The 26,768-nt window shown below is 37.6% G+C and overlaps 2 protein-coding genes and 1 long non-coding RNA gene across 5 annotated transcripts in view; 2 read left to right on the forward strand and 1 right to left on the reverse strand.

Annotated features, from left to right (window-relative positions):
- Nucleotides 1–22,258, forward strand: CHIC1 (cysteine rich hydrophobic domain 1). Of its 3 annotated transcripts, none has more exons than XM_075054143.1 (6): nt 1–170; nt 7,378–7,432; nt 14,229–14,384; nt 16,994–17,050; nt 17,285–17,344; nt 18,140–22,258. In XM_075054143.1, the coding sequence occupies exons 1-6, from the start codon at nt 4–6 to the stop codon at nt 18,188–18,190; spliced, it is 546 nt and encodes a 181-aa protein (XP_074910244.1). In that variant the 5' UTR covers nt 1–3; the 3' UTR covers nt 18,191–22,258. The 3 variants fall into 3 exon arrangements, with proteins under 3 accessions (XP_074910244.1, XP_074910245.1, XP_074910246.1); XM_075054144.1 differs by having other exon boundaries at nt 20,193–22,258; XM_075054145.1 differs by lacking the exon at nt 7,378–7,432 and having other exon boundaries at nt 1–144.
- Nucleotides 22,205–26,505, reverse strand: LOC142043238 (uncharacterized). Its single transcript, XR_012653979.1, has 2 exons — nt 26,009–26,505; nt 22,205–23,898 (listed from the first exon to the last, which is right to left on the reverse strand). It is a non-coding gene; the product is annotated as an uncharacterized LOC142043238 (long non-coding RNA).
- A 187-nt stretch (nt 26,506–26,692) lies between these two features.
- Nucleotides 26,693–26,768, forward strand: part of LOC142043234 (uncharacterized) — a 28,611-nt gene continuing 28,535 nt past the window's right edge. The window contains 1 exon segment of the mRNA XM_075054140.1: nt 26,693–26,767. Within this exon segment, the coding sequence (XP_074910241.1) occupies nt 26,693–26,767 (75 nt within the window).

The raw sequence follows: 26,768 nt of genomic DNA on the forward strand, positions 1-26,768 counted from the left end.
GAGATGAGCGTACTACTCCCCAATATGGCGGACTTCGACACTATCTATGAGCTGGAGGAGGAGGAAGAGGAGGAGGAGGAGTCCGAACCTGTGGTGCGGAGCCAGGAGCTGCCCCGGCCCCGCGATGCGCCGGATCCCGTAGCGGTACGGGGTGCCGGGCACATCACCGTGTAAGGAGTAGGGGGGGGGCTGGCGGCGGGCAGGAGGCAGCGTGACAGGCCGGTGTGGTGTGGAGGGGGAGGCGGCGGCCGGGCCGGAGCACCGTGCTGCCGGCGGTACCGTGCTGCCGGGGACACGGCTGCCCGCTGGCGGTGCCGGGAGGGGGTAAGGACACGAGGAGGACTGTGCCCCATCCCTTTTTGCCCCGAGCCCCTCTTCCCCCGCGGAGGCGAGCTGCCCGCCTTGCCGCGGTCTTGCAGCCCTGCTCCCTCTCCACCCCCCCTCCCCCCCCGTCACCTGATTTGTGAGGGGAGTTTTGCTTTTAACCTGTTAAAACGGGAAACTTCGTGTTTTCCAGTAGCTCAAGGCAACCCAAAGTCACGAAGGAACAACTGAAGTTCAGCTGGCTGTTCCGTGCAGAAGCAGCAGCTAATCAGCCCTGGCAGTCCTGGGTATACTTCTTTTTCCAAACAATCTGTTAGATAAAAAGTGAACGCCACACAGTGTGAGGATGAGCAGTCTGTTCAGACGATTTCACTGACCCTTCTCTGTCTCAGCTGAGCCATGGAGCTCCCCCCCCTCCCCCGCCCCGCACTGCAGAGGAGGTACATGGCTGTGTTGTAGTTTATCTGCTCCAAACTTAGTCGTGAGTTTGTTTTAGGCTAAGTGTTTTTATCATTAGAAGGCAATGTGAGCCAGAATGTTTGCTGCTCACTTAAACAGTTGGAACAGAAGATGAGCAAACTGTGTGATCTTATACGTAATGTTTACTCGTAGGGATTTTCTTAATATGCCTACTCCTGCAAGTGGAGGGATTAATATAACAAAGTACATCCATAACAAGCTGTTGGTCGTTGCAGTCATTTTCATGGCAGGGAGGGAGGTATTGAAATTTTTGTATTGCAGAGATCCATCAAGCTTGTGTTGCTTTCAGTCTGCCTTTGGATTGCATAAAAGAATGCACATTTTTTTCTGTAAATAGGTGCAGTGTGATCTAGCTATCTGCAGCAAAAACACTGGGTGGGGAAGGCTCTCATCCTAAGAGAACTAATGTTGGATTTGATTCTGTGTCCGTCATGTAAGTCTAAATCAGGTTTGCATTGAGCTAGTACCAGTGGATAGTTGCTCTGCTGCACCGCAGTGTACTTGCTTGTGTTGATGGCATTTCTTTCTGTCGTGACCCGAAATAGCATGTGGCCTGACTAAAGGAGGGGTGTAACACAAGCAAAATGATCAGAATACCACATACCCATCTTATTAGTTATCTGGTTTTAAGCACTAAACTGGAAAAAATGTTACGTACTTATTTGCTTTGTCTGCTGTGATGCTTTTTGTGTATTAGTGATGTTCCTTAAAGCTCCTTCTTGGCTCCAGCATCTTTTGGGGATGGGCAGGAGCATCTCCAAGAACTCTGTCAACTAGTGATGTCTACATCAAAAGAAAACAATACTTGTAAGTGATGCGGAAATCATGAGCTAGCATACATGCCCTTGTAACTTCTTGAACTGAATTCCCATCGGCTTTATTTTCCCTTTCTTCTGCTCCTCCCAGCTTTCTTCCTGTAACAAGTCTAACTACCTGAATGGTAGAAGGCAGCTTTAATCAGTTCGTGACATATTTTTAAATCACCTTATATTAACAAAACCAGTGGATGTTACCAGTAAAATGCAAATAAACTCTGGACACTACAATATGTAATCCTAACCTCCTTATTAAATGGGAAATATTTTGCTTCCTAGAGTTTCTGGTTAGTATGTATCAGCTCTGAAATTCTGTCACTTTTTGATCACACAGATGCTGCTGCTTTTGAAATCAGTTGGCTTCAGAAGCAGCCTGCTCTAGTTACTGAAGTGAGATAGAACATTGAGTAAAACTTGTGTTTGTTTTCTGAACCTGTCTGGAACATTGCTGATAAAAAATTTCTGTCCTGACAAGTCAGACACTCTATGGAAAAAAAAAAAGAAAAAAAGGGTGAAAACAAGAAAAGAAAACCAGTTATTTTTAAAAAGCCATTGTTTTCCTTGGATTTTTGTTTCAGATGCCTTGTGTTCCTCATCTGATACTGGCCTTCTTGGATACTTTTGGTGTATAGAGAAGGGATAATTCTCGAATTCCAGGGTCATCTTCTGGTCCAGCTTTTCATGTGCAGTCCTCTTATAAAACTCCTATGTTAGTAGATTCAAACTATGTATTAGTTTCTTGCATGAGAGTTTTTATTCTTATGACCTTGTCAGTGAGCTGCTGACCCTAACAGAGTTCTACTGCAGTATCCAACAGTACTAAATATAAATTCCAAGAATCTTCTGAGGGTTTTTAGCAGGATCTTGCTTTTTCCACTTACTGTTTTGCTAACCCTTTTACCCCTCTGCATGGTAAGAGTGATCATGTAAAGTGTATTTGTTTTGTTTTACTCAGAGAGAGAAAATATATGTGAAAGCAGTTAGCAAAATTTATGCTCATCTTGTTCAATGCTCTTTCACTCTAGAAGATTCTTACTTTGAAACAATTAAACATCAGTCATATTTATTGTTTTCAGAAGGCTTTTGGATTTTAGTACAGAGAAATTGCTAGGACCTAGTAAATGCCTTTTCTTTGCTTCTGAAATTCCATTTGAATGAGTTATAAACCCATTGTTCGCTGTTTCTTGCATAGTCAGTGTGACTCTGGTTGGTGTATCCAAATATCTCAACATAAACATTTTTATTGAAGACTGAGTCATATGCCTACCAAAGCAACAGCAATAACTTTCAAAAACAGAGCAGTAAACAAACTCTTAACTTGGTTATAAGTTTTTGTTTATCTAATGTAATTTTTCCATATCATTAAGTCCATGTAGATGGATAGTAATGAGGTAATGAAATAGCCATTAAGTATATTCTTCACCTTAGTATGCAGCTTGTGATTCCTGCTTAAGTCTGCAAACCTCCTAGTTTTGGATACACGTTAAGTTTCTTATTCCATTGAATTTTCTGTAGGAGTGCCCCAGGTGTCCACAGTCCAGGTGCTAATGAAAAGCATATTGTCATCAATTAGGAAAGGCAGGGAAGAGCCAGGTGCTCTCAGTTGTGATAAGATGACATTTGATTATTATCTGATATTACTCCACCTTCTGCATATTTAAAATAGCAGATTCCACGTGTTTAAAATAGCAAATGACCTCAGGCTTCCGCTAGTTACCAAGAACTTAGTTTTCCAAAACATCATCCACAGGTAAGGGTGTTCTTCAGTAGTTCTTTTGGCTTCATAGGAAAAGGTCCTAGATGAGGAAGAGAAATGTTAAGTGTTCAAAGAGATTTCAGCTCAGGGCTCTTGATGAATGTCTTCTTTATTCTTTAATGCTGGACAAAGCTTAGATGATACCTCATAAAGAATAGTATGTAGGATTTGAGTTTCTCTGTTCAAGATAGGTTAAACCTAACCTGGATTAGGTGTGGGGAAAGGAGCCATGCTGAAAGGAGTTTGGAGGGCACATTGTAAGAGAGTTGACTAAATGGGTTTAGCTTGCGTAGTCTAGTAAGACTGATTACTATCTATAAATACAGTAGCTGGATAAATAAGAACTAAGTGCTATTTAAGTCAAAAGAAAAAAAAAGTAAGCACTTGTAAGTATATCTGTTCTAGATATGAGAAGGTGTTTTTCAAAGTCTTCCCCTTTCAGTTCTGGGAACAGGAAATGTTACTTCCCTATGCTTTGTAAACTAAGGGAAAGAATTTTATAGTGTGATACCTGTTGCAGGTGGGGTTTGCAACTGATGATTCAGGGTGTTTGTTTCAGTCTTGAATTTGAGGGATTTATGAATATATCTTATTACAGCTCCCTGTGAGAAGTTGCATTCTCCCCGCTTTACAGATGGGGGAAGAAGAGATAATGGGACTTGTATGATGCTATGCATTAAAACAGGGAAAGAGAGACACAAGAACTAGAAAGTGAGGTCATCCTAATTCTATTCCAGTGTTATTTCCTATAGGAAACAGTGCCTTGCTTTTAGAGATATATGTCATCCAGTGAGAAAATTGCAACTGAAGTAATATGGGTGACTTACCTGAATTTCTGAAGGTTAGACTTTGGGCAGCTTTCACTGAGGAGCCAGAGAACTAGCCCAGAAATAAGTTGCCACCAGCTGATGTTTTAAATGATCTAAAGGACAGGTACTGGAATTTAATTTACATAGTGATTTTTAAATATACTGAATTTTAGAAGACTTCATAGGCCAAATCATGGTAGATCATTAGTCTGTTGTAGAAGGTCTAATGAAGTTACTTATCTCTTAATCAAGACTTTAGATCTTAACTTTTTTTTTTCCCTAATAACACTTCAGTACTTTTACAAAGTTGCTCACAAAACTGTAGAACTATACAACATTCTGCTTTAACATTTCTAAAAATCATTATTTTTTTATTTGGTTCTTGAATTCCACCCCCTGCTCCCTGGTCTAATAGGAGTTTAATGTTTCTGAACTGTGTGGTAAATCATCACGAGGATAGTCTGTAACAAACTTGTAGAGATGCTTTAGTAAAACTGTGCTAAAGGCCATCAGTAATGCTGACTAAACATGGTTTTATAATGCAGCATAGTCCTGTGTTCAGTATAGACAAAACCCTTTATATTAGCCATTTGCAGGTGTCTGTGTAAAAGAGATGCATTTCTGTAACAGGTTTCTTGGATGTGTTATAGCAATGGAATGTTTTGGCAACTGATAAAAGTTTGGGGGTTTAAATACGTTTCATGACATCAGCCTTCAAATTTAATGTAATAAAATACATTGTGGTCTTGTATTCTTAATAGATCTAAATCAGAAAGCACTAATTTATGTTACTCTTTATGGAAATTGGTGGTGCAATGGGAATTTTAATGAATATGTATGACCAATGAGATAAAAGACACTACCTATGGCTTAGGGAGTTTTTGAACTATGAATTGTTGAAGGTCAGAAGAGTCTTCTGGGGAAATGCTAGTACATGTTTGCTCTTTTTTTTTTTTCTTTTTTTTTTTTTCTTTTGCTGTTTCCTAGACGTCTGCTACTGGCCACTGCAAGAGTCAGTGTTCTGGGCTAGGTGGACCTTTGGCATGGTTTAGTGGAATTACTCTGTTATATGGGTAGATTAAATAACTCTGAAGTATTGCCTGAACTTTCCAGTAGTTAATTTATTATGTTGTCTCATTGCTACAACTTCGTGATCATTTTAGGTAGTTTCATTGCTGATATGCAGAAAAGTCCATATTCCTCTAAACAAGCTTGTGTATGTGCTTCATATCGTTAGTCTTTAGAGGATTTTGTAAAGACTGAAAAGATTACCTCATTTCTCTTCATGTCTCCTTAAAAATAAATATATAGTATAATAACACTTGGAAGATTTTAGTTTAAAAAGAAAAGCTACAAAATGCGGAGGCTGACTTGCCAGATTACATTCACAGAGAATGGAAATGCACTTTTATTAGTAGCCTTTGTGCTTGCCTAAAATTTTACTGGTTTTACTCTTTGTTTTTGTAGCATTAATATAACAGCATGGCTTTCCAGTTCACTTGAATATGCAGTAGCTCATGCTGTGCTGATGTTCAGTTCACTCACATTTCATGTCTAGAAACTTTCCTGTGAAAATATGTTAAATGAAACAAACACAAATAGGTGGCAATTGGTTATGGTGCTTAGAATAGCTTAAGAGACAAAGGTTGAGAAATACTTCAATTAAGATAGACTTTCTTTTTTTTAATGTTTTACACAACTAGTGCTCCAATATGCTGCTCTTTACAAGAGTCAAATCTCTGACTTAAATTAGCCATTGAAGAACTTGATTGGACTTCACCAGTATTGTTGACAAACATTTAAATTGGCTTACTGGATTTCTAGAGACACCACAAGTTATTTTATTATGCTTCTCTCTTCTTTAAGGTTTATTTTACATTTTTGTATACTTGTAAACAAGTTACATTGCCCAGTTTGGATATGTGAGTTACTACACTTTGCACATGAGCGTGTATGTATTATATAATGGTAGGGGACTGATAACATTTCAGCAAGACTAGTATTTGTACAAGTGACCTGTAAGGAGTACTTCAGGTGTCAGTTTGACTCAAAGCAAATTCTGTCTCTCCATAAAGTTTGTTTCTACAATGGGTATTACAGTACCAAATGTATTTGTGCTTGTCTTTTTGGCTGAGATCCTTTGGGGTTTTTTCTTTTTTTTGGAACAAAGATACTCAGGACATAGTTTAGCAGAGCTGACAGTGAACTTGATGTACAGTATATTTAACTTTATGTTTGAACAGAGCTTAATGTTAAGTTTGTAAAGGTTGTTAAATTACTGAATTGTAAAGGATAAAGATTTCAGTTAAGGTAGAGGGGATGGAAGATCAAAGCTCTTGTTCTGCAGAGGCTAGCAGGTTTAGCATCAGAGCTTAGTTAACTTCTTGCCTACTTACATGCTTTAAATATAATAATAAAAAAGTCGAGTCAGCCTGCATTGTTGGTGTCCTGCTGATCTACAACACTAGCTTTTTGGAAGTTTCAGTTGGTTCAGTAGTTTTGGAACTAGTGGTAACACAGGTCTACAAGCAAAGTCTAGCTTCCTGTAGGTTTCGCTGGTTATAATGAAGACTTACCTCTTGCTCAAAACCAAGAACACTTCAATGAAGAATAGTCACAGTGATACCTAAGGCTTCATTTTCTTGAAGTTCATAGTTGTATTAAAACTGTTCTTTGTGGGGGCTCTTACATGTTTTGGATGAGAGAGTTTAACTCAGCCCAAAGCAATTTTTTAAAACTATGTGGTTATAAATTTCTAAGATGATGATGAATGGGTTCTTTATAACTAGCTTTATCTGTTGCATGTGAATAAATTGCATGAGTAAGAAAAATAGCAGTAAAAGGATTATTGAACCTAGTAAAACTGGAATTTAATAGCTGGAGTTTTTTTTCTTAAAGAAAGCAAAGATTGAAACTTACTGCCATCCAATCGTAAAAGAATTTTTGTGCTTTTAGCAACTTCAAGGTATTGAAGTAAGGCAACAAGCTATATTTCTCTGCCTTGTAAATGGCCTTATGAATGATACATGAGACCTTATACAAATTTAGGTTGAAAGCTCATGAAATAATGTAAATGTAAGGGCAAAAGAAATTAATATATTTTTTTTAAGTACAAAATCTATTACATTTTTTTATTAAGGGAAACAAAATAAGTTAGGTGGAATATATTTTGTTTGTCTCTTTTGTTTTCAAGGTTTGGCTTGAGCAACAAGTTTGATACAGAATTTCCTTCTGTTCTGACAGGGAAGGTAAGTGTGAGATTAAACTGTTCTTTTAAATGGAAAGATCCAGTGCATCCAGTGGTTTCTGTTACAAATAACATGCTCATGAATCCACAGTGCAGTGCAGGCCAGCGCTGCATTGGAGACTGTTTGAACTGTATGAACTAGCTGGTTGATGACCAGTCCCTACAGTGTACTTTGAAAGAAGAAAAAATGATATGCAGTGATTGCTATCATTATTGACATTCTAAACACAGAAAAGCTCAACATGGCATCATACTGTTTTCATGCAGGCAATCTACATGAAAGCAAGACTCACTTAACCTTGCTTTATAGATATCTGGAGTTTGTGCTACCTCCTGTGTGAATTAAATTATTGCAAATACTAGACTTGTCTTTTTAATGTGTCTTGTCAAGCCTTGAGTTTATATTTAGACAGATCTCTGGAAGAGAATATTTTATCTGAAGCTTTAAGGAACAAAACATTATAGTGTTAAATCTACAGATCAAGTAGCTTTTTAGTACATTTTCAGAAATACAACAATTGTTTAGGTCTGAAAATTAGTGGTGACAGGTCTCTTGCTTTCTCTGGAGTCCTGTCATCTTACTAAATGCAAGTTTAATAAATACTCATTTGTAGCTATTAATGAAAACTTGTAGCAAAATTCTTGGTTATGGTTTTAAATTCTTTTCTTTTTTTTTTTTAAGATTTTAAAATTTTGAATTCTTTTTGTCTTTTTTTTTGTTGTTGTTGTTTCTGCTGTTTCACACTCTGGTGCTTTTCTTTTGCTTCATTTTATATCCCCCTTGTGTATCTTTTCCAGAAGTTGTGAGGAAAAAGTTTATTTGGCTCTTACTGCTTTCTCTAATGTCATACCATACAGCTATGCTGTCTCTGCAGCCTCTTGCAGTAGCTGTTGAGTCATATTAACAATACACTAAAATGCAGCTGGATGGCATCTCCTGGTTCTGCCAAATGCATCTGGGTTTTTTCTCCTTCATTTTCACCCCAGAGTATAATGAATAAAATAGTTGTGTTGAATTTGTCCAGCTTTTTTGACAGCAGTACAATTGAAAAGCAGGTTGCTATTTGGAGTTTTTGGTTGTTAAAAGACAGCCTGGGAACTCTGGCCTTGCTTCAGAATCTCACAGAGCTCAAAATGAAAAGTCTTAACTGATTCCACACAGTCTAATGTGAGGGCTGGCGATAACACCATTTGCATTTCTCTACCTTGCATGTCTAAGGTTTATTCTTTTCTGTGAAGCTCTTTCTGATCACCAAAAAGCCATAGAATACTTTTTGGAAATAACATTTTTATGTTCTTTTAGTCAAGTTGTAGTTTGTTATAAATAAGCCTACAGAAAATACCTAGCAGGAAGTGTTAAAACTTGACTTGATTATATAATTACATCTCTTTCTGTCTCTCTAAAATACATTGGTGTGTATTAAAAAAAAAAAAAACAAAACAAACCCAACACCCAAACCTACACTTTTTAATACGAGCATCAATGCTTACCACATTTTCCACTTGATTGTCCTCCTCTTGTTAAATAGACAGTGAACAAAAGTTTAATTTAAAGTTCAGTTGACTGGTTGGACTTAATTTAACAAAGAAAGGAAAAAGGAAGTTCTACTTGGCATTTACCCTTCTTGTTCTATAGATCTAATCAGTGACAACATAAGTCACATGAGCAGGGATTTGCTCTATATAGATATGCTGCTTCTGTTGAGAATCTTGATATCCTGTTATCTTTTTCTCATGTGGATTTGAGGGGCTTTCTGAGTAAGACCTTGAAAATAAATTAGTTCCCTTTTGTGAGGGGAAAACACCGATCAAATGAGATAGTAAACACATTTTTCTTACTGCCTGCCATACACTGCCATGAAAGACATTAAAAACCACAGTTGTGGGTTTTTTGGTTTTTAATGCTTTCATGAGTTGCAAGAAATAAATAATCTGCTTCTTCCTCTGGTTGTGGCAGTCAATCATGTTTATCCCTATTGAAAATGAAAAATCAGTCAGGTTTTTCCAGTAAGAAGGTTTTCTTCAAATACCCTGATAAATAATTCACAATAATAAGCCTTGTAGTCAATTGATACACCACTTTAAGATCTTTTACTGTTCTTAAAATACAAATTTTTACTTTTTATGGAGTCACAATTTATGAATAGCATAGTGACTGTTTATATTAACAATCTGTGATTAAAATGTTTACTATGAACTTGCATTAGTATGCCGCTAGTATAAGGCAATGTCATACTTTATTAAGAATGTCTGTGTAACACTAAGTTTAATGGCTTTGTTGACCATTGTGAATTGATACTAATAACATCAATGGAGTGTAAAAGATGAAGCCATTAGGTGGGGTTGATAGACTTCTCTATGGTATTGTTTTTCTTTTTAATAAATACAGATGGAGTGCTAGCTTTTTAAGCACAGGATGAAAATCTATCCAATGCATAATAAAAACCCTAAATAGATAAACACTATCTAGCTACACCTTTCTCCCAGAAGCACTAACTTTTTGGTTTTATGCCACTGTGTAGTCTTAGGAATTTACTTAGGCAAACTGAGGGTCAGGAATCTTATCTACATGATGATGATAGTAAAACTTCTGCTAATTTTCTTTTTTTAAAATCTGAAATACGCCTCCTTCTTCACCCATCTCCCCTGCCTCGTCATCCCCCAGTTTTTACCTAGTCTGGATAGTTATTATAAATTAACCTAGACCTAAGATGCATGTAATTACATCTTAGATATTTAATTGAGATGTGTTTGTTGCTTTTTTGGGGAGAGGTAAATGTGTATATTTGAGCATAAAACATGGGCAATAAAACAATAAAGAAAAGAAAAATACCAGGTGGGTCAGATGATGGGCCTAGCTAATTCAGCTAGATTGACTTAATATGCATCTTGCAGGATGAGATACAAGCTTCAGCTGGTTTATAAATACTGAGCTAGGCTTTCAAACAGTGCATTCTTTTAAATGGAATATTTTGAGAAAAGATTTGACTACACTTAATACAGAGGTGATATTTAACTTAATAATGTGATTGAACTTTGGCCTAAATTTAAATTCTGGCTAAATTTAAATTCTGTGGGCTACAGTTTTATACGATGGTTAATTATTTTAAAACAAGCATTTAAAAGCTTTTAACAAAATATTCTTCATGATATATGGCAAAATAGCACACACTGTTCCAGGTGACAAGAAAATGATGGAGGCAGTGAACCTTAAGGAAGAAAGTGGAGTTTCCTGCCCTGATCTTAAAACAACAAGGGTCCTATACAGAGACTACTGTGCAATGCATGGAAATGTAAGCCATAAAATGTGGTCTTGGTATTGTGATCCCAATGCAACATGTGATTGATAGGGTTTGTGATCACGATGATTGAAGGAGAAAGATCAGGCCTGCTGGGCTTTACTTGCTCTCTTCCTGTGTTTGTAGATTCTCTTGCATCCTGTTGTAAAATATTATGACACCCCCTCCTTTCCTTTTATGTTGGTTTGGTTTCTTTTTTTTCCCCCCCTCCCTTAAAGACCTAAAAGGAACTAATGTCACTTTACAAGGTGTACTGCACAGCCAGGAGCTATGTACTTATCTCATTCTTTTCAAGACCCAGACAGAAACTCTCCAAGAGACTTTCCAAAATTACTTAAAACTAGACTTTCTTAGGGAGCTTGCTTTGTGCAGGAGGTGCTGTTAATTCTCTGTTTGTTTGAAATACATTAGTCATTTCATATTAACCTTTCAATATCTGTACCTGTGAGAAAGGCAAGATTTAAAATTATGCCAGAAAATCAACAAAATGCTTTGGTGACTGTTTCATTTGGATACCATTTTATTATTAAATTAGAACAGTTATTTTATTTAGAGATATTTTGTTCTTTGTCACTGTGTAACAATGCTTAACTGTTACTGAGCTGTAAACTGAGAGCAACAAAACTGTGTTTTGCTTCTATTTACCACAGAATGAGCCTTATCTTGGTCACCGGTTCCTTTAGTTTCAAATGAAGATGTGTAATTGACTGACAGAAATACTGTGATTACATTTCCTAAAGGGAGAAATATGTCCAATAGTTTGGGTGAGCCAAAACCATCTTAAGTAATTTCATCTTATGTTGCAGCTAAGACATTTACTTTTACATGAAAGCATTTGGTGCATTAGCAGGTAGTAGCTTTTATAATACTATGTTAAGGTACACATCATACCAAAATTTCTGAAATAGAAATTTTCTCTTTCTTGGTGGCATCCCAAGTTAGTTTCTAGTTTAGCCATTTGCAGTGCTATGCTCTACAGGAAGGAGAGTACTTCAACATTGTTCTTATAAAGTAGCATCAAACTGTGAACCTGATGTGAACCGTGACTCCCTTAAAAGTAGCACAGAAATATGGAATCTCATCATCCCAGTGCTTTCTTATTAGGTCCCAAATTTTTCTGCCAGCTGTGATCTAAGAATCTGGTTGACTTCTCATGTTGGATGTTATCACTGATGATAAGGTTTCTTCATGGTAAAGTAAATTCTAGACTGTGCAATTCCATTGTCTTTGGTAGCTTTCTACAGCTGTATTTTGGGGTTGGGGTGTGTTGTTGTCAAGGTCCGGTAAACTTTGTGCCTAATAGAAAAGGAAACATTCTCTTTTCTTAGTGGGATTCATTGCAGAAGTACTAATGGGCTCAAGCGAAAAACCTACTTATTTTTATCTTTCAAATAAACAGATAGAATGATACATGTACAAATTTCAAAAGACTTCTCAAAGAAAGTGCCATTTGTATATATCTAAATGTTAGGAGCATGTAAACTTCCTTAAGAGTTGAGAGTGCTGATTTGTTAATGTACGTAATCTGAATTTACTTTGAAGCGTGTCTGACTGCAGAAGCTGTACAATGTTACCCATACTGCACACAACCACCCCAACTGTACTTTACTACAGAGCGTTTTCCCACACTGAAGATGAAATGGTCTTGCTCACGTGCATCTGATATTTGTTAGAGCCTAAATACAAGAAGCCAGTGTTGGCAAAGAGATCTGTAAAACCTCCCGTTTCAGATACATGCAAGTACAGGCTAGTTTTCCACATTACAATGTGATATTTTTTTTTTCTGTTCATTCAAAATGTCCCAATATGTGGGATCTGTTTCTTTTTGCCATTTTCTTTCTTTTTTTTTCCTCCAAACTAAGGTGTCTGTTGTAAAATATATTTAAATGTTGATGTTCCAGTCAGTCTAAAAAAAATTTTCTTACTTGCTCTGTTTGTGTATGTAAAAAAAATTATAAGACAGTCTATTTAATATGGGGAGGGGGGTGCCTGTATAATTGCAAAAGAAATACTTTCTGTGTACTTATTAATTCCTGCTATAAAATAATCACAATGTTAAATTATGTTCTTATATTACTAACTGTAGGTCTGGCTTGTGTACAAACCCAGATGACCTCTGACTCTATACTGCATGGTGATCTGAATAGCCAGGAAACAGATGTTGTATTTATTTACTCCCTTTCCTGCAATGTTTTAATGAATTTAGGTCTTGTGAATAGGCGGAGGTAGCAGAATCAGGTCCTCTCCATTTCCTGTCCCATAGTTTTGCTCCTTTGGTGAAAGGAGTCTTTGTCATTAAATTAATGCTTTTGTTGTTGTTGCCCCTGTTTGCAGAATCAAATGAACAGAGTTGGGCTTGCTTGATTGGAAGGATTATGTAGTAGTTGCACAGCTTTTTATACAGACTAATTCTAGGGATTTTTTTTCTTCAACATGACAAGTAGTTAGGAAAGATTTTATAAATTTTTTTTTAAGTTGTTGTGCCTGACTGGTCAAGTCTATTGAAGTTGGATCCGATTGTGCTGCTTTGTGCGTTCGAATGCTGGATTGTGTTGCAGTTAAGAGTGCCATCTTGGAGTCAATACCACGAATCTATATTTGACTTGTCAAGTATAAGTTACTTAGATTCTGTAGAGAGATGAGGGATTTGGGGTATGTAAATAGGTAAGTGCACTCACTTGTTTGTAAGAAACATGCTGCTATCAGAGGAAGGAGCTTATTTCTCATAGAAAATGTGGTTTTCCACTGTGACTCTGCAGGGGCAATATATAGAAAATATTGAGTAAGCTCTGCTGAATATTCCTTAATTTAAATAAGTTGTTTTTCAACAGCTAGGATTTATTCATAACCCTGTACAAGATGCATTTCTTTGCCTTGAATATAATCCCGTATATGTCTCTCCAGCCTTCCCTATTTTAGGAAGTGGCCACAAGTGAAGTTGTGGCCTCATGTCAATATGGACCACTTCAGGAATTTATCCATGGACAGAGGTCCACCTTCTCCCAGGCACAGTGTAGACTTGCATTGGTATGAAATGAATTTGGACAATATTATCCCTTTTTCTATGTGACACACAGGTGTATTTACTACAAAGCTGCCCCACATTCCCTTGGAAACCAGATATTTGTCATTCCTACTTTTTTTTTGGCCACCACAGCCAGTGTGTATGTTGCACAGCTGTCTCCAATTTCTAGTTTTGTTTGGGGCCACTATATTATCAGGACAGTTGATTTATTAATGGTGCAATAAATAAGGATGAGGCTGTTCATCTAACTGATGTTTAGCTTTTTAATGCAAGTTTTTGCAAAGCATGCACCATAAATGAATTTCTTACAGGAATGTGACTTTTTCATGTTCACTGAGTGGCCAGTGTTTTAGAAGATGGGGTCATGTTGTATAGTGGTATTATGGTTCATTTACATTTTAATCTGTACAGGCAGTTATTGAGAAAATACACCTGTAATGGCTTTCCACTGAAGTTCAGCACTTCTTTTGCAGGTTGCCCCAGAAGAATTCAAGACCAGCATCAGTCGTGTGAATGCCTGTTTAAGAAAGAATCTCCCTGTCAATGTAAAATGGCTGCTTTGTGGCTGTCTGTGCTGCTGCTGCACACTGGGCTGTAGCCTGTGGCCTGTAGTCTGTCTTAACAAAAGAGTAAGTACATGTTGCATTATTCTGATTCTATTTATTTTGCAATTACTGATAACATCAAATAATGTTTAATAGTATCATCCCCATTTCAAACTCCTTTTTTGTCTCACTTGCATTCAAAAGGTTATTCTGTTTTCCATTCCTTAGAAAGTAGAAAAAATGTTTGTTAATGAAGTAAATTATACCAAATTACCAATTGAATTAATAGTTTTAGGAATAGCTAATCCCATCTCAGTTCAAAGAACAGGATCGAGTATATGATAACTTAAATTTCCAGGATTTCTAAAGGTCTAAGAATTGAATTAAATGAAACAAACACAAATTTGTTTTCTATTTGGGAAGTTTAAAGACTTCCCATTTATTTATTTATGTATTTATTTTCTTTCGACAGAAAGTTGACAATTCTTGTAATCAGGTCCAAAGTAATAATTTTGAAAAGAGCTTTAGCAATATCAAGTAAACATGATCCTAATTACCTCTATGGTTTACATTTAAATTGATTTATCACAGCAGTAAATGTTTAGGAAATACATAAACAGATATAGTATAATGATATTCTTTGCAGCTACATAGTTTGTAAGACTTGTAGCCGTAAAATCTTATTATCCAAAAATGTAAATAGTATGTAGGTGCACTAGGGGAAAAAACTCTCACACTTGTCAATTTAATTATAGTAAAAGATCTTAAGTAAAAAATCTGTTAAAAAGTAATACTTCTGGCTTTTGAAAGTTTATGATCTTTAATAAAACAATCTGAAAGCAAAAACAAGGAATAGGCATTGCTTTTCAGAGAAAATAAAACAGTATCATTTTGCCAAACTTTCCAACTTCCTCAAAGAAAACCCAGTTGCGTTGACTGGTATCGCGTTTTTTGGTTAAAAAAAACCAAAATGCACTAAAGTCATAATATGTTAACTTGTTGAACTGCTGATTGCTGAAGCCTATATCACTAAAAAGTTAAAGGACTTGTTTTAGCTCATTTTATCTGCGTTTATAAACATTGTTATTGCAGAGGAATAGGCTTGAGGTATACTGATGGAATATTTGCAGTTTTAAAACCATATTTAATATTCTTGTGCTAGTGAAAATCTAAGTAAATGCCCATGTGATGTTGTAGCATTAATGTAATTCTCAAGGGTACAAACAATATGTACCAAGTAGGAGTAGGGAGGATCATGTTAACTTCTGTGGGTATGTGTGTGTCTATAAGAGCGATTTGATCACTCTAACAATCACAAGTATGAGATGGTTCTTAATTTTCTCTTGTGGTGGGTTGAACCTGGCCAGCAACTAAGCACCCACCAGCCACTTGCTTACTCAGCACCTTCCCCCCTGCCCCTAAGCAGGATCGAGGAGAGAATCAGAAGAACAAAAGTAAGAAAAACTCATGTGTTCAGATAAAGACAGTTGAGTAAGTGAAGGAGAAAAAGGGAAGAAGACCCAAGTGATGCAAAGGCAAATTGGTTGCCACCTCCCACCAGCAGACCGATGTGCAGCCTGTCTTTGGGCAGTGGGCTACTTTGGAAAGAATAGCCCCCAGTTTTATTGCTGACCATGATGTTACATGTCATGGAATATCCCTTTGGTCAATGCTGTTCAGCAGTAGCTAAAACATTGATGTGGTATCAACACTATTTTAGTCATAGATCTAAAACACAGCACCAAACAAGCTGCTATGAAGAAAATTAACTCCAGCCCAGCCAGTCCCCATACACCCATCTAGCAACAAAAGGCGTTATGAGATGCAAAGGTTGGAATATGAAACTAAGGCTATTGAAACAGGAAACAACATGTACTTTTTAATTCCAAGGATAGTTTTGTCCCTGGAAAAAATTACAAAGAAGTGGTGGATTCTCCACCATTAAGTCTTTGACTCATAATTGGATAGCGTTCTATCTTTTTTTAATGAGATTGTGTAGCTCACCTACCATTATTAGCTTTAGCAAAGAAATTGGTGGATGGAATTCTGTGGCATACCATGCAGGAACTGGAGTAGATCATCACAGTGGTATTTTTGTGACCTTAAAAATCACTGAAACTCAAAAAAATCTTCTCCTTTCCCACAGTTGTGGAAAGAGCAGAATATGAAGGTCATATGCACTTTGGTATCCAAGAGTTGAAAATACAGGCACTGTTTGTTGTGAGCTTGAGTTCTGTAGCGTTGAGATTTTTTTCAGGATTCAGATAACAATTACATTAGCAAAATCTGGAAATTACATGTATGTAAATTGTGTTGTCAGTAGCCCACCTGTAGCGAGTGCAGTATTTGGCCAAGAGAACGTGGGAGATTCTGTTTTGGCTTGGCTATGGCCGGTAAAAATACTACATTCAAAAGGATCTCTTACTAAGTAAATGAATTCTGGGAAAGTTACAGTCCTAAGTTAACAAAAAACACATATACATGGGTGTTTTTTTTCTGAAGAAGATCTGATGTTGAGGAGTGGGGAGTTGAAGTTGTAGGACTTCCATTCATAATTTCTCTTTTGCTTGGTTCTACTTTTATAAAACTAGCTTATTTTAGATTAATCTTAAGCCAGAAATGCAATAGTAAGATTCTTCTGGTTGAGGCTGGCTACTGAACCTTTTATAATGCAGTTTTGACTTACTTTTTAGACTAGAAGATCAATTCAGAAGTTATTAGAATGGGAAAATAACAGACTGTATCATAAGGTAAGAAAAGTTAGAGTGCTTGGTTTTTTCAGCTTTAAGAATAGTAAATATTTTTTTGTGTAATTGGCATGTAGGAATTTTACAGTCTTGTTATAATTCCATACTTTATACTGATCTTAAACCTGTATCTGAGGTGTTCCAGATCCTAATAATTTGATATTGCTAATGCTTGTTATCTTACTCATCAAAACAATGCTGTGGTATGCATTAATCCTTTGATAATTACTTTCTTAGCTTGGTTTGCACTGGAAGCTGAGTAAAAGGAAATGCGAAACTAGCAATATGATGGAATATGTAAGTATTCTGTTACTTATTTGGTATTCAGCATACCTATGATTTTATAGAGAAAATCCTTAACTTACTAGACTGTCACCTATCCAAGAAAATCTCTCAAAAACGTGCAGTTGTGTTTGACATACACCCATGAAGGCCGCTTTTAACAGGAGTAGCCATGGCTTATATTGAGACTTCGAAATTGTCACCACTAAACATGTCGTCTTTTCATAACAATCCTACATTTGCACTGCAGGTACACTTGTTTTGATCTCTAATTTGGAATGAGGGAGATCCACCGTGACTTTGTGCATTGGTGTGTTTCCCACACTAGGCCATAGTTGTTTAACGCTTACCCACCTTTTCCATTGGTATTCATAATTGCTTTGATTCAAATTCTTTGTGCAGAAATATTGCATTTTTATAGTAGTATGGTTTTTGTCTGGATTTTTTTTTTTCTTTTTGCTAGCTCTGAATTTCATAAAGTTTTAACCAAGACAGTCCATTTAGGAAAGCAGAATTCAAAATATTTCTGTGGTCCTACTATTCCCCATACACTTTCACGTATAGCTGTGAAGATTGTGTAGGCTTGAAGAAAAGAGATAGTCACCCCTGAAAAAGTGAAGTGTCCAGAAGCCCTGTATTTCAAAATGACTGAAATCTCTGCTTTGTTATTCTGGGAAACATTCCCTCCTTATAGAGTATCTCAGATATGTTTAGTCTTATGTACTAGCTAACGTTGCATGGAAATTGTGCTGAAGGTCTGAACTTTTTGGTTACTCTGTTCTGTTCTTGTCTTTTTCCCTTCTTCAACAGGTAATATTAATAGAATTCTTACCAAAATATCCCATATTTCGACCTGACTGAGGAACAGCATTTGGTCTTTCATGTTACCTGTCATTTTCTACCCTTAGTGCCTTGTAGATGATTTTGGAAAGAAGATGGTCTACTTTGCTGTGACTTAAAAATGTTCTTCAGTAGAGTATCTTCCTTGCTATGTTACTTTTTTTCATTAAGAAGAGAACAATTTGCACATTTTTTTATGTTAAATGAGGCTTCTATGTTGCACTCTGAATTTTTAACATTAACAATAACTGATATAGTTGCCACTAGGGATCTAACATCAGTGCTGCTTAAACTTGTTCTGAGCATGCTGCCTTATTAATTTCTATATTTGCTGTCCTCAAACATGCATCCTAATGCCATGTCATACTATATTTCATTCTAAATGTCGCAATCCTATAAACCCTCAGTAGAAATGTCCAGGTAAGCGTCTAGTAGTAATGATTTTAGTATAACTTGCTTGCATAGGACTTGCAATCAACAGCACTGGTTTTGTCCTGCACTTTGCAAAATCATCATTTACATTAGGGGGTTAATTATTTTACCCACTATGGATTTGTAAATATTGACTCTTTGCATAATGTAAAGTGTGGTATGCCAAGGTTTACAGAATGTAATATAGCTCTTATTCTATTGCCAACAGTCTGACATCATTTTATTCGTTACATTTGCTAGTATCCTTCTGATTGTATAGACCCATCCACATGCTGTTTTTATGGTAAAGCCATAATAAGTTTGTACATACTATCAAATGTGTAGGGCTCAGTTGCACTTTCTTTAGTAAATGGATGAAAAATGCATAGCATTTCTGTCTTCTTTTTTTTGTTTTTTTTTTTTTTTTAGTATTTCAGGTGGTGTTTGTAGCACCTGAAATAGGAAGTTTAAATACTGTTCACCTTTGGAAAAGTTGTATTTGTGGGGTAGATGGCAGCTGCCAAATATCCCAAAGCCTCTAAGTTAGGAATATATGGATGCCAAGTTTTGTTTTTAAGTAAGGCAAAAAAATGTTTCATAATTGGGAGACCTTCATTACTAAGGAGAAGAATTTGGAACAGCCAAATCAAAGCTGAAGTAACACTTTCAGTGTTTTCGTAGTGTAATAGTACTTCAACATTTTAACAGTTAAGTGACATGGCATCCTTTCCAGTGGAAATAAATTTTATCTAAATCAGAGTAGTGTTTCAAAATATGCTGATGGGAGGAAGTGGTCCAGTTGAAAGGGTTCATGCATATGTTTTGGTGTTCAGGTACAGTCTGAAGAGTCATAAATGCCTTGTGGAATTCACAAGTATTTTTGGATTCTTCCCAGTTTGCCCAATCTCAGGAAGGGAAGTAATTGTAGAAAAACTTACTGTAATGGCTGGCCAAAGCAAGACCACTTGATAATAGTAAGCAAATGAAAACTGATGCAAGTTCCCTCCCCTTCCTAACTAGAAATAAGAAATCGGAGAAAAAAACAGCAGATGACTTGAGTATCTGCAAATTGTGATGAATATCATCGTAAGTGTCCAGGCATTTCTTTGCAGCAACTTGACTCCTTGTGACATCATTCCAAGTCGCTTTTTAGTTTCAAGGTGACTTGGGATTTCCTCTGAATGTATTTGCATCTTTTCAGTATGCAATATTGTCTGAAAATATAGTATTTGTAAGACCATTGCATTCTAATAACCGTAGTAGGCCAGATTTCTTGTACGCAGTGTTTACAGAAGGCCAGTTTTATGCGAGTTGTTAATTCGAATCAAATTTTGTGCTATTCTTACTGTACAGCTGAGGATTGTCAGACTCCAGTGCTTACAGTAGTTTCCAATCACAGACTGATGCTTCAGATTCTGAAATCTGTATACTTAGTGCAGAGGTTTCATTTGACTGGTAGATTGGTGACAACTAACTGTGTAATTACATTTGTAACATAATGAATAAAAACCTACTGTGTTTGAATTTAACATTAGCTACACCTTGCAACTCAGATTTCTATCGCAGAACCAAGCGAAGTGTTCTCTCCAATTTATTTATTTTTTTTTTTTAGGATGAGTGTTAACTGGAAGCAGAGAAAATACTTAATGGCAGAAAAATGCAGTGTAAACCAAAACTGAAATAGCACATCCAATTCTATGTATTTCCCTTACAAATCAGTTTCTGGAGTAAATGAAGGGAACTTGGCTTAATTAACGGAACAATGGAAGTTTCTTACTGTTATGCCAGAACTTTGTTAGTAATTTTCTTTTTTTGTGTGTGTGTGTAAGAAACTCAAGAAATCTCAGCAGGTTCTTATTTTCTTCTTTATGTGACTATATTTTCAAATGTTCTTTTCCAACTGAGAGAACAGGCAAGCTGAATGAGAGCTCTAGTAATTGCCAGTAGTGAATGCTGAGCAGTCTTCAGTCTCGCTGCTAAAAGAAATCCTCTTCAGTCTGTGCTGACTTCATTGTATTCAGTTGAAAATTTCTCAAACTGATTTGTCTTGTTTCTGTGAAATGCTGTGCCAAACTGAGAGAATACCCTGAGCTACAGGAGCCCCTAGTCCCTCTGGGCTGTTCCCTGGCCACCCCGTGCTGCGATATGACCAGAGATCCAAGGCAGAACAAAACAAGATCGCGGCTTTTGCTTTCCCACCCCCATACCTTTGTCCCCTTCCTGCAGGCCTGGCCATGTCCAGTGCCACAGGCTGCTCTGCCCGCAGCAGATCGTCTGCCTCTGAGTCTCTCCTGGGCACTAAAGCACAGAATAATTAGTTTTTAAAGTTTACATTTTAAGTATGTAAATTCTATACATTTTACTTTGTCCTTAATTGTTAATAGTATAGTCTTCAAACCGTGAAAGGGTCTCTTCTTTTTGTGTTTTAATAGACGTTTAAGTATGTGGCCATAAAGCAACTAGTAAAGAATGAGAGCGCCAAAACTGCCATTTACAGTAAGCTGTAATGTTTTAATAAGTAGATAAATTTGCATTAAAATGCAAAACCAGCAAGCAGTATTATATTTGCATCTGAAAGACACAGGTTCTGTAGCTCATTTAAAGATGAAGGCAGCTCTAAGTACTGCTCTGAACTCTGTGCACTTCTGCTCTGCCTACAGGTTCTTTTTTGCCTGGCCTATCCTTTGCTTTAATATAAAGACATTCAGGTGTAATTGTATCTCACGAGACTGAAAATCTCATTTTTGACAATAAGTCAGCATTAATTGGTAAACCTGTTTATGGAGGATACTTGTTAATTGGAGAAAGAATTTGTAGCAATATAACAGAGATTAATGTTAGCAAAGCATAGTGGAAGTGGTAAAGAAAGTGCCTTGACTGGCTCTAACAAAAGAGAAAGCATTGTGCAGAGAGTGAGGAGAAAAGGGAACTAGTAAGTATCAGCAGTGTGAGTTTGCAGCAGATCTTTAAAAGCAGTTACTGTCTACCAGATCAATGTTTAATTTTTCATATAAAGATGTTGACACTAACTTTCCTTTCTAGTTTTTATCTAGGAAATATTTGGGTTTCTATCTAGTAAGTTTTGTATCTAAGGAGTATTGAAGTATTAAAGAATACTGGCAGAGCATCAAAGCTCTTACCTACCGTTTCCCCACCTGCATCTGTGAAGTTGTTTTACCGTAGGAGGAAAAAAAGCGTTCCAAGGCATGCACAGACAAGTTTAGGAAGTGTGAATTGAGTTGTAGATGGGTGACTTTAAAACAGGAAACATTTTTTGCTAAATCTGGTGTGGTCTTGATAAATAAAAAAAAGTTCCTATGCTTTTCTTGATAGGTACAAAACTCCATATGCAAAAACATATATATGTATATGATTGTCCCACTATGACAGTTTTTACTACATTCACTTGTCAACACACTACCATTGGAGCAATAAAAAAGTCAAGCTATTAATACTCAATGTAAATAATTTATCATTTTAGTAAGCAATGTTATATGATTCTTCTGCCTTTTTTGTTTTCTGTTTTTGGTGTTCTTATGGTGTTGTAACATTACTTGTACTGCTTAAGAAAAGTGGTTTTGTTTAAGCTGTATGAAACTTTGTGTTCTTAACATTTTTATTCTGTTTACAAGTGAACAGCCACTTTTTTAATAGGACCTCACATCTTGAGACTTTTTTTTTTAATTAAAATAAAATTCTAACTGAGCTCGATTTCTACAATTTACTGCACTGGCTTGTGCCATTAAAAGAAGCTGGAAGTCAGACATGCTTAATCACTTTGAGACATTTTTCTTTAATTAAATTTAAAGATTAAAACCTTTGAATAGTGCAATGTGTTTATGGAGAAAAAAAACTTTTGCGTCTCTCCCTGTAGCAGTGTGCTGATCAGCTGTGAATGGAATGGCAATAGTGGTGGGTTTTCTTTAAATGAGACACATTCCTGGTACAGCCAGATCAAGTGCTTGTATTGGGACTTTTAAGTATGGTTTGGCAGGTTTAAAGAACAAGACTTGGAAAGCTTAGGAAGGCTTTCCAAAAAAACCCTGCAGAATGATCATCACATTTAGTCTTCCAGATAATTTGTTTGGTTGGCTTACCAACCTCTCTTGTAAGGACTTCTTGTAGGAGTCTCTTGCTGCAGCATTCCTCTCCAAAAAGCAGAGGGTTTTCTGCTGTGCTATGGTAGTTGCATCTCAAAGGGAGCCTAACCCGAGCATGGGTAGTGTGTGTTAGTGAAATAAATCATTAGCTTATATAGAGGATTGTGAACGTAGGACAGTGCAGCCTTTTGTGTGTGTTAACAGGCTAGATTTGTAGCTGTGAAAGCAGGACTTAAAATTAAAGCCTTTGGCTCATCCCTGAGGGAAAAATACTGCATTCCTGAAATGGGCACGTGCAATGTTTTTGTTGAAAGTTGGTGTCCTCAGTTGTTTGGGCAAATATAGGAGCATCTGGGCTGACATGCTGTTTAAGCATGAAACTGTTACTGAATATCGTTTGAGAAATTTAGAGAATGTTACTGTGGTGTTAGGCCAAATACAGGAACACTGGGCTGACTCATGAAGCTAATACACTGTTAGGGTTTATGAGATGTAATTGCCTAGACTACTAGCAAAGGTCCATTTTAAGAATATTTGGGATTTGGCCCTGACTTCTCCTATTGGAAGGTAGTTTTAGAACTGTTTGGTAGTGAAGCTTACTATAATGTCTGTGCCAGTGTATTTATAATGCTATATGTCTGTCGTGTCAGTATCGTTCTTCAGCATAAATAGCTGAAGTATTCCAGCTGAGTTTCTTTTTCTACTTAAGCTTATAGAGATTTAAACCCTTTAGTCTTCATTTGCTAGACAAAATGAAATATGTTAGTCTCCTCTCAAAAGCAGAGTTCTCTGTTTCTGATCATCCTACTTGCATTTGCTTGCATTTATTCCAGTTTGAATTAATTTTCCTTGAATAGGGGTGGCCAGAAGCAATCGGATATTCCAGATAACGGCTCATGGCTAAGGCACCAGGTATTCCCATGTAGATAGTTCCCTCTCTTCTGTGAAAATAATGTGATCCATTAAATTTAAAGGATCACATTTGTCTCCTTAATGGCCGTATTGTACTTCTGATTCATAGCCATTCTGTGATAAATTTGGGACTTTTTCTCTTCAGTCACTTCTAGTTTATACAAGCTCCCAACAGACACTCTCATTACTGGTCCCATCAGTCCAGACTCATCATTTGACACTTTGTACTGTTGAATTTCTTGATACTTATATTACAGTAGTCCTCCTAATCCTCCAACTCTTCTTGTATATGCACTCCCATTCCTCCTGTAAAAAAAAAATAAATATATCTTTGTCACTGACTGATTCCATCTACAAAGTTAACAGAAATGTTCTTACTAAAAAGATTAGCGCCAAGGTTGATGCCTGAATTCTGCTTGTAATTTTCTGAAAGCCCTTTTACTTAGTCCCTTACCCGATCTGAATTTTTCTGTTATTTCTCCATCAGACTGAACCAGTAATTTCCTTGCTGTAGTTTGTCTGGTAGATCTAACCTGTTTGGACTTTGTTGATTTACACCTGTTTATTTTGTAAACATGTGAACAGGACAGATTTGGGGTCTAGGCTAAACTACTGAATTTTTGGCATTTTCTGTAATCACTGGATCTGTTTAGAGGATTGTCCTTTTAATATATTCACATTTTATTTCACATTCTTTTATATAAAACTGTATGATCCATGGTAGCCTTTTGAACAGTAAACTAAAATTTCTGCAGGAAAGAGATTTGTATATCTAAGTTCACTGATAACAAATACAACCTGAGATTCCTGCTAGAAAAAAACCCACTTGTTAAGAACACTCCAGGTAACAAGGGATATCCAAAATTGTAATAAATCTGGGAGGAGGTATTACAGTAGTCTTAGAGTAAAAAGAATTTAAAATTAAACTAAAAGGTGTATATTAAACAAAAGGTAATGACTGATCTGTATTTAGTGTAAATTATGTGATGTACAAGCCTAAATAAGTAATTGAAAATTACTGGTTCTCCAGACAGTACCTACAGGAATGCCCTTGGACATTGATGACAATGAAGTGCCTGAATAGGGCAGCAACAGTAAAAAGGAGTTCTCATTTTAGCAGTGTTGTAGACAAAGCACTAACATGCGTAGTGGTTGTGACAGGTGCCCTGTTTGAGATGCTTTGAAGCTGTATGACTTGCAGAATATGGTCTATTAGGACTTTCTGCAAACAATAGCCCTAAGGTTGAGCACCTAAAATGGCTCAGAGTGCCCAAATAATAATGGGGATGGCTAGGAGAAACCACAGCAATGTGGTGCAGCTCATGAACTTAATTCCACACTAGTTTCCTACATACCTGAACGTTTCATCCTTCATCAAAGATGAGTTTATTTTGACCTTAAAATGCCAGTCTATTGGGTGGTGAAATCCATAGCCCCAGAGGGTCAGTCCACATCTTAATCTGAACTAGATTTTGAAGTGCGACCTAACTGCTGTTTCTATCAAAGTACAAATAAGTTACTTTCCAATATAATTTAATTCCTATTGGGTTGGTTTTGGTGGTGGGATTTTTTTGTTTTGGTTTGGTTTTTTGTTTTGTGGGGGTTTTTTTAGGTAATTCTCAAGTGTTTGTAAGGTGCTATTTTGGGACCATCTGGAAAAAAAACCACAAAACTATTGTAAACCTGTTAATAGAGGCAACAAGAGTTGTTGGCCAGTGCTGAGGCTCTTTGTATGAGTGGCAATTTTCCACCTCTGTGTGAGTTAATCTGAAACCACTGGTAGTATATAATAAGGGCATCTCAGGGGTTGACTCTCAATATATTTTGTGAGTCCTGTGGAACAGTTGTCTAATTCCTATTCCAATTGCTACGGTGAGTGTTTGTTCAGCATTTCTTTCCACCTGTAGCAGAAAGCAGGGGACAAGGAGGAGGAATGGATCCTAGCCACACTTCGACCACAAAGAGAAGAGACGCTTCCAAGGTAACTTTTTGATAACGGTATTTTTTTGTCATTGTTGAGCGTATGGAAATGGTAACTTGCTTTATGACTCTTTATAATTTTCGGTAGCATTGAGTAGTGCTGAAAATCACATTGCTGTAAGTTTCCATGTAGTACTGATGGAATTAAGAGCTTTGAAACTCAGAAAGGGTGATACTAACTGGTACAGCTACTCTAAAGCAGAAGCTACCAGATGGCTTTGAACTGGCAGAAGAATAAGCATCAGGCGCTACACCTTCAGGGTGTAAAATGTGAAATTCACTTAACGAGCTGTAAAGCCAGAAATGGGTCGTGTAAATCCCACCCCAGAAGTACTGAACTCCTCCATAGCGTCACCAGCTGTTTTGTGAATACCGCTGTGTTGGCAGTACAGCTGTTGGGACTTGTGAAGCGAACACAAATAGCAGTGTTACTTGCCTCCAGTCGCTTCCAGAAACCTCGCTGGAAACGGTGCTGGGCTCCTCGAGCCCTGCGGGTGGCTCCTCGCAGGAGGCCCACGAGCGAGCCTCAGGCGCAGGAGCCACGATGGCTGTTTGTGCTCTTCTGCTCTCCATGTTGAGCTAATTTCAGCAGCTGAACCTCTCTGGAGTCTCAGTCCTACCTGCCTCGTTGTAAAAGACTGAAGAAAATGTTGGTGTTCTCGAACAGTCTAAAGGCGACATCCACGTTGCCAGACGTAAAACACGGGTGCGCGGCTCTGCTTGGGAAGTGGTTGTTAAACCCAGCCCGTGGTGTGGGTCGAGACCCGTACGGGATGCGGCTGCGGAGCACCACGCCAGCTCCTGTCGGCGAGATTTGCGATGCAAAAGATTGGGTCGATCGTGAGAGGGGGAAGCCGTCGCCGTTCACGTGCCGCCGGGCTCCCCGGGACAAGGCTCGACTCTTTGCTGGGGAGATAGAAACCCGCCTGTCCACCTGACAAGCGTCTGCTGTGGCTGCGGGGCAGCGCCCCGCGTACCCCCCGCTCCCCTCCGCCCTGCCGTGCCCGCCGGGGCTGCGGTACGGCGGGCGGCCCCTCCCGCCCAGCGCGGCCTGAGGGAAGCCGCTCCCGCCCTTCCCGCCCGCCTCAGGCAGCGCCGCCGCCGCCGCCCCTCATGGCGCATGCGCCTGGGCGCCGCGCATGCGTTCCCCGCCGCTCCGTCCTCCGCCGCGGCGGGGCTCTCGGGGCCCGGCTCCT

Source organism: Buteo buteo, chromosome 22, assembly GCF_964188355.1.
Source record: "Buteo buteo chromosome 22, bButBut1.hap1.1, whole genome shotgun sequence".
Taxonomy (NCBI): domain Eukaryota; kingdom Metazoa; phylum Chordata; class Aves; order Accipitriformes; family Accipitridae; genus Buteo; species Buteo buteo.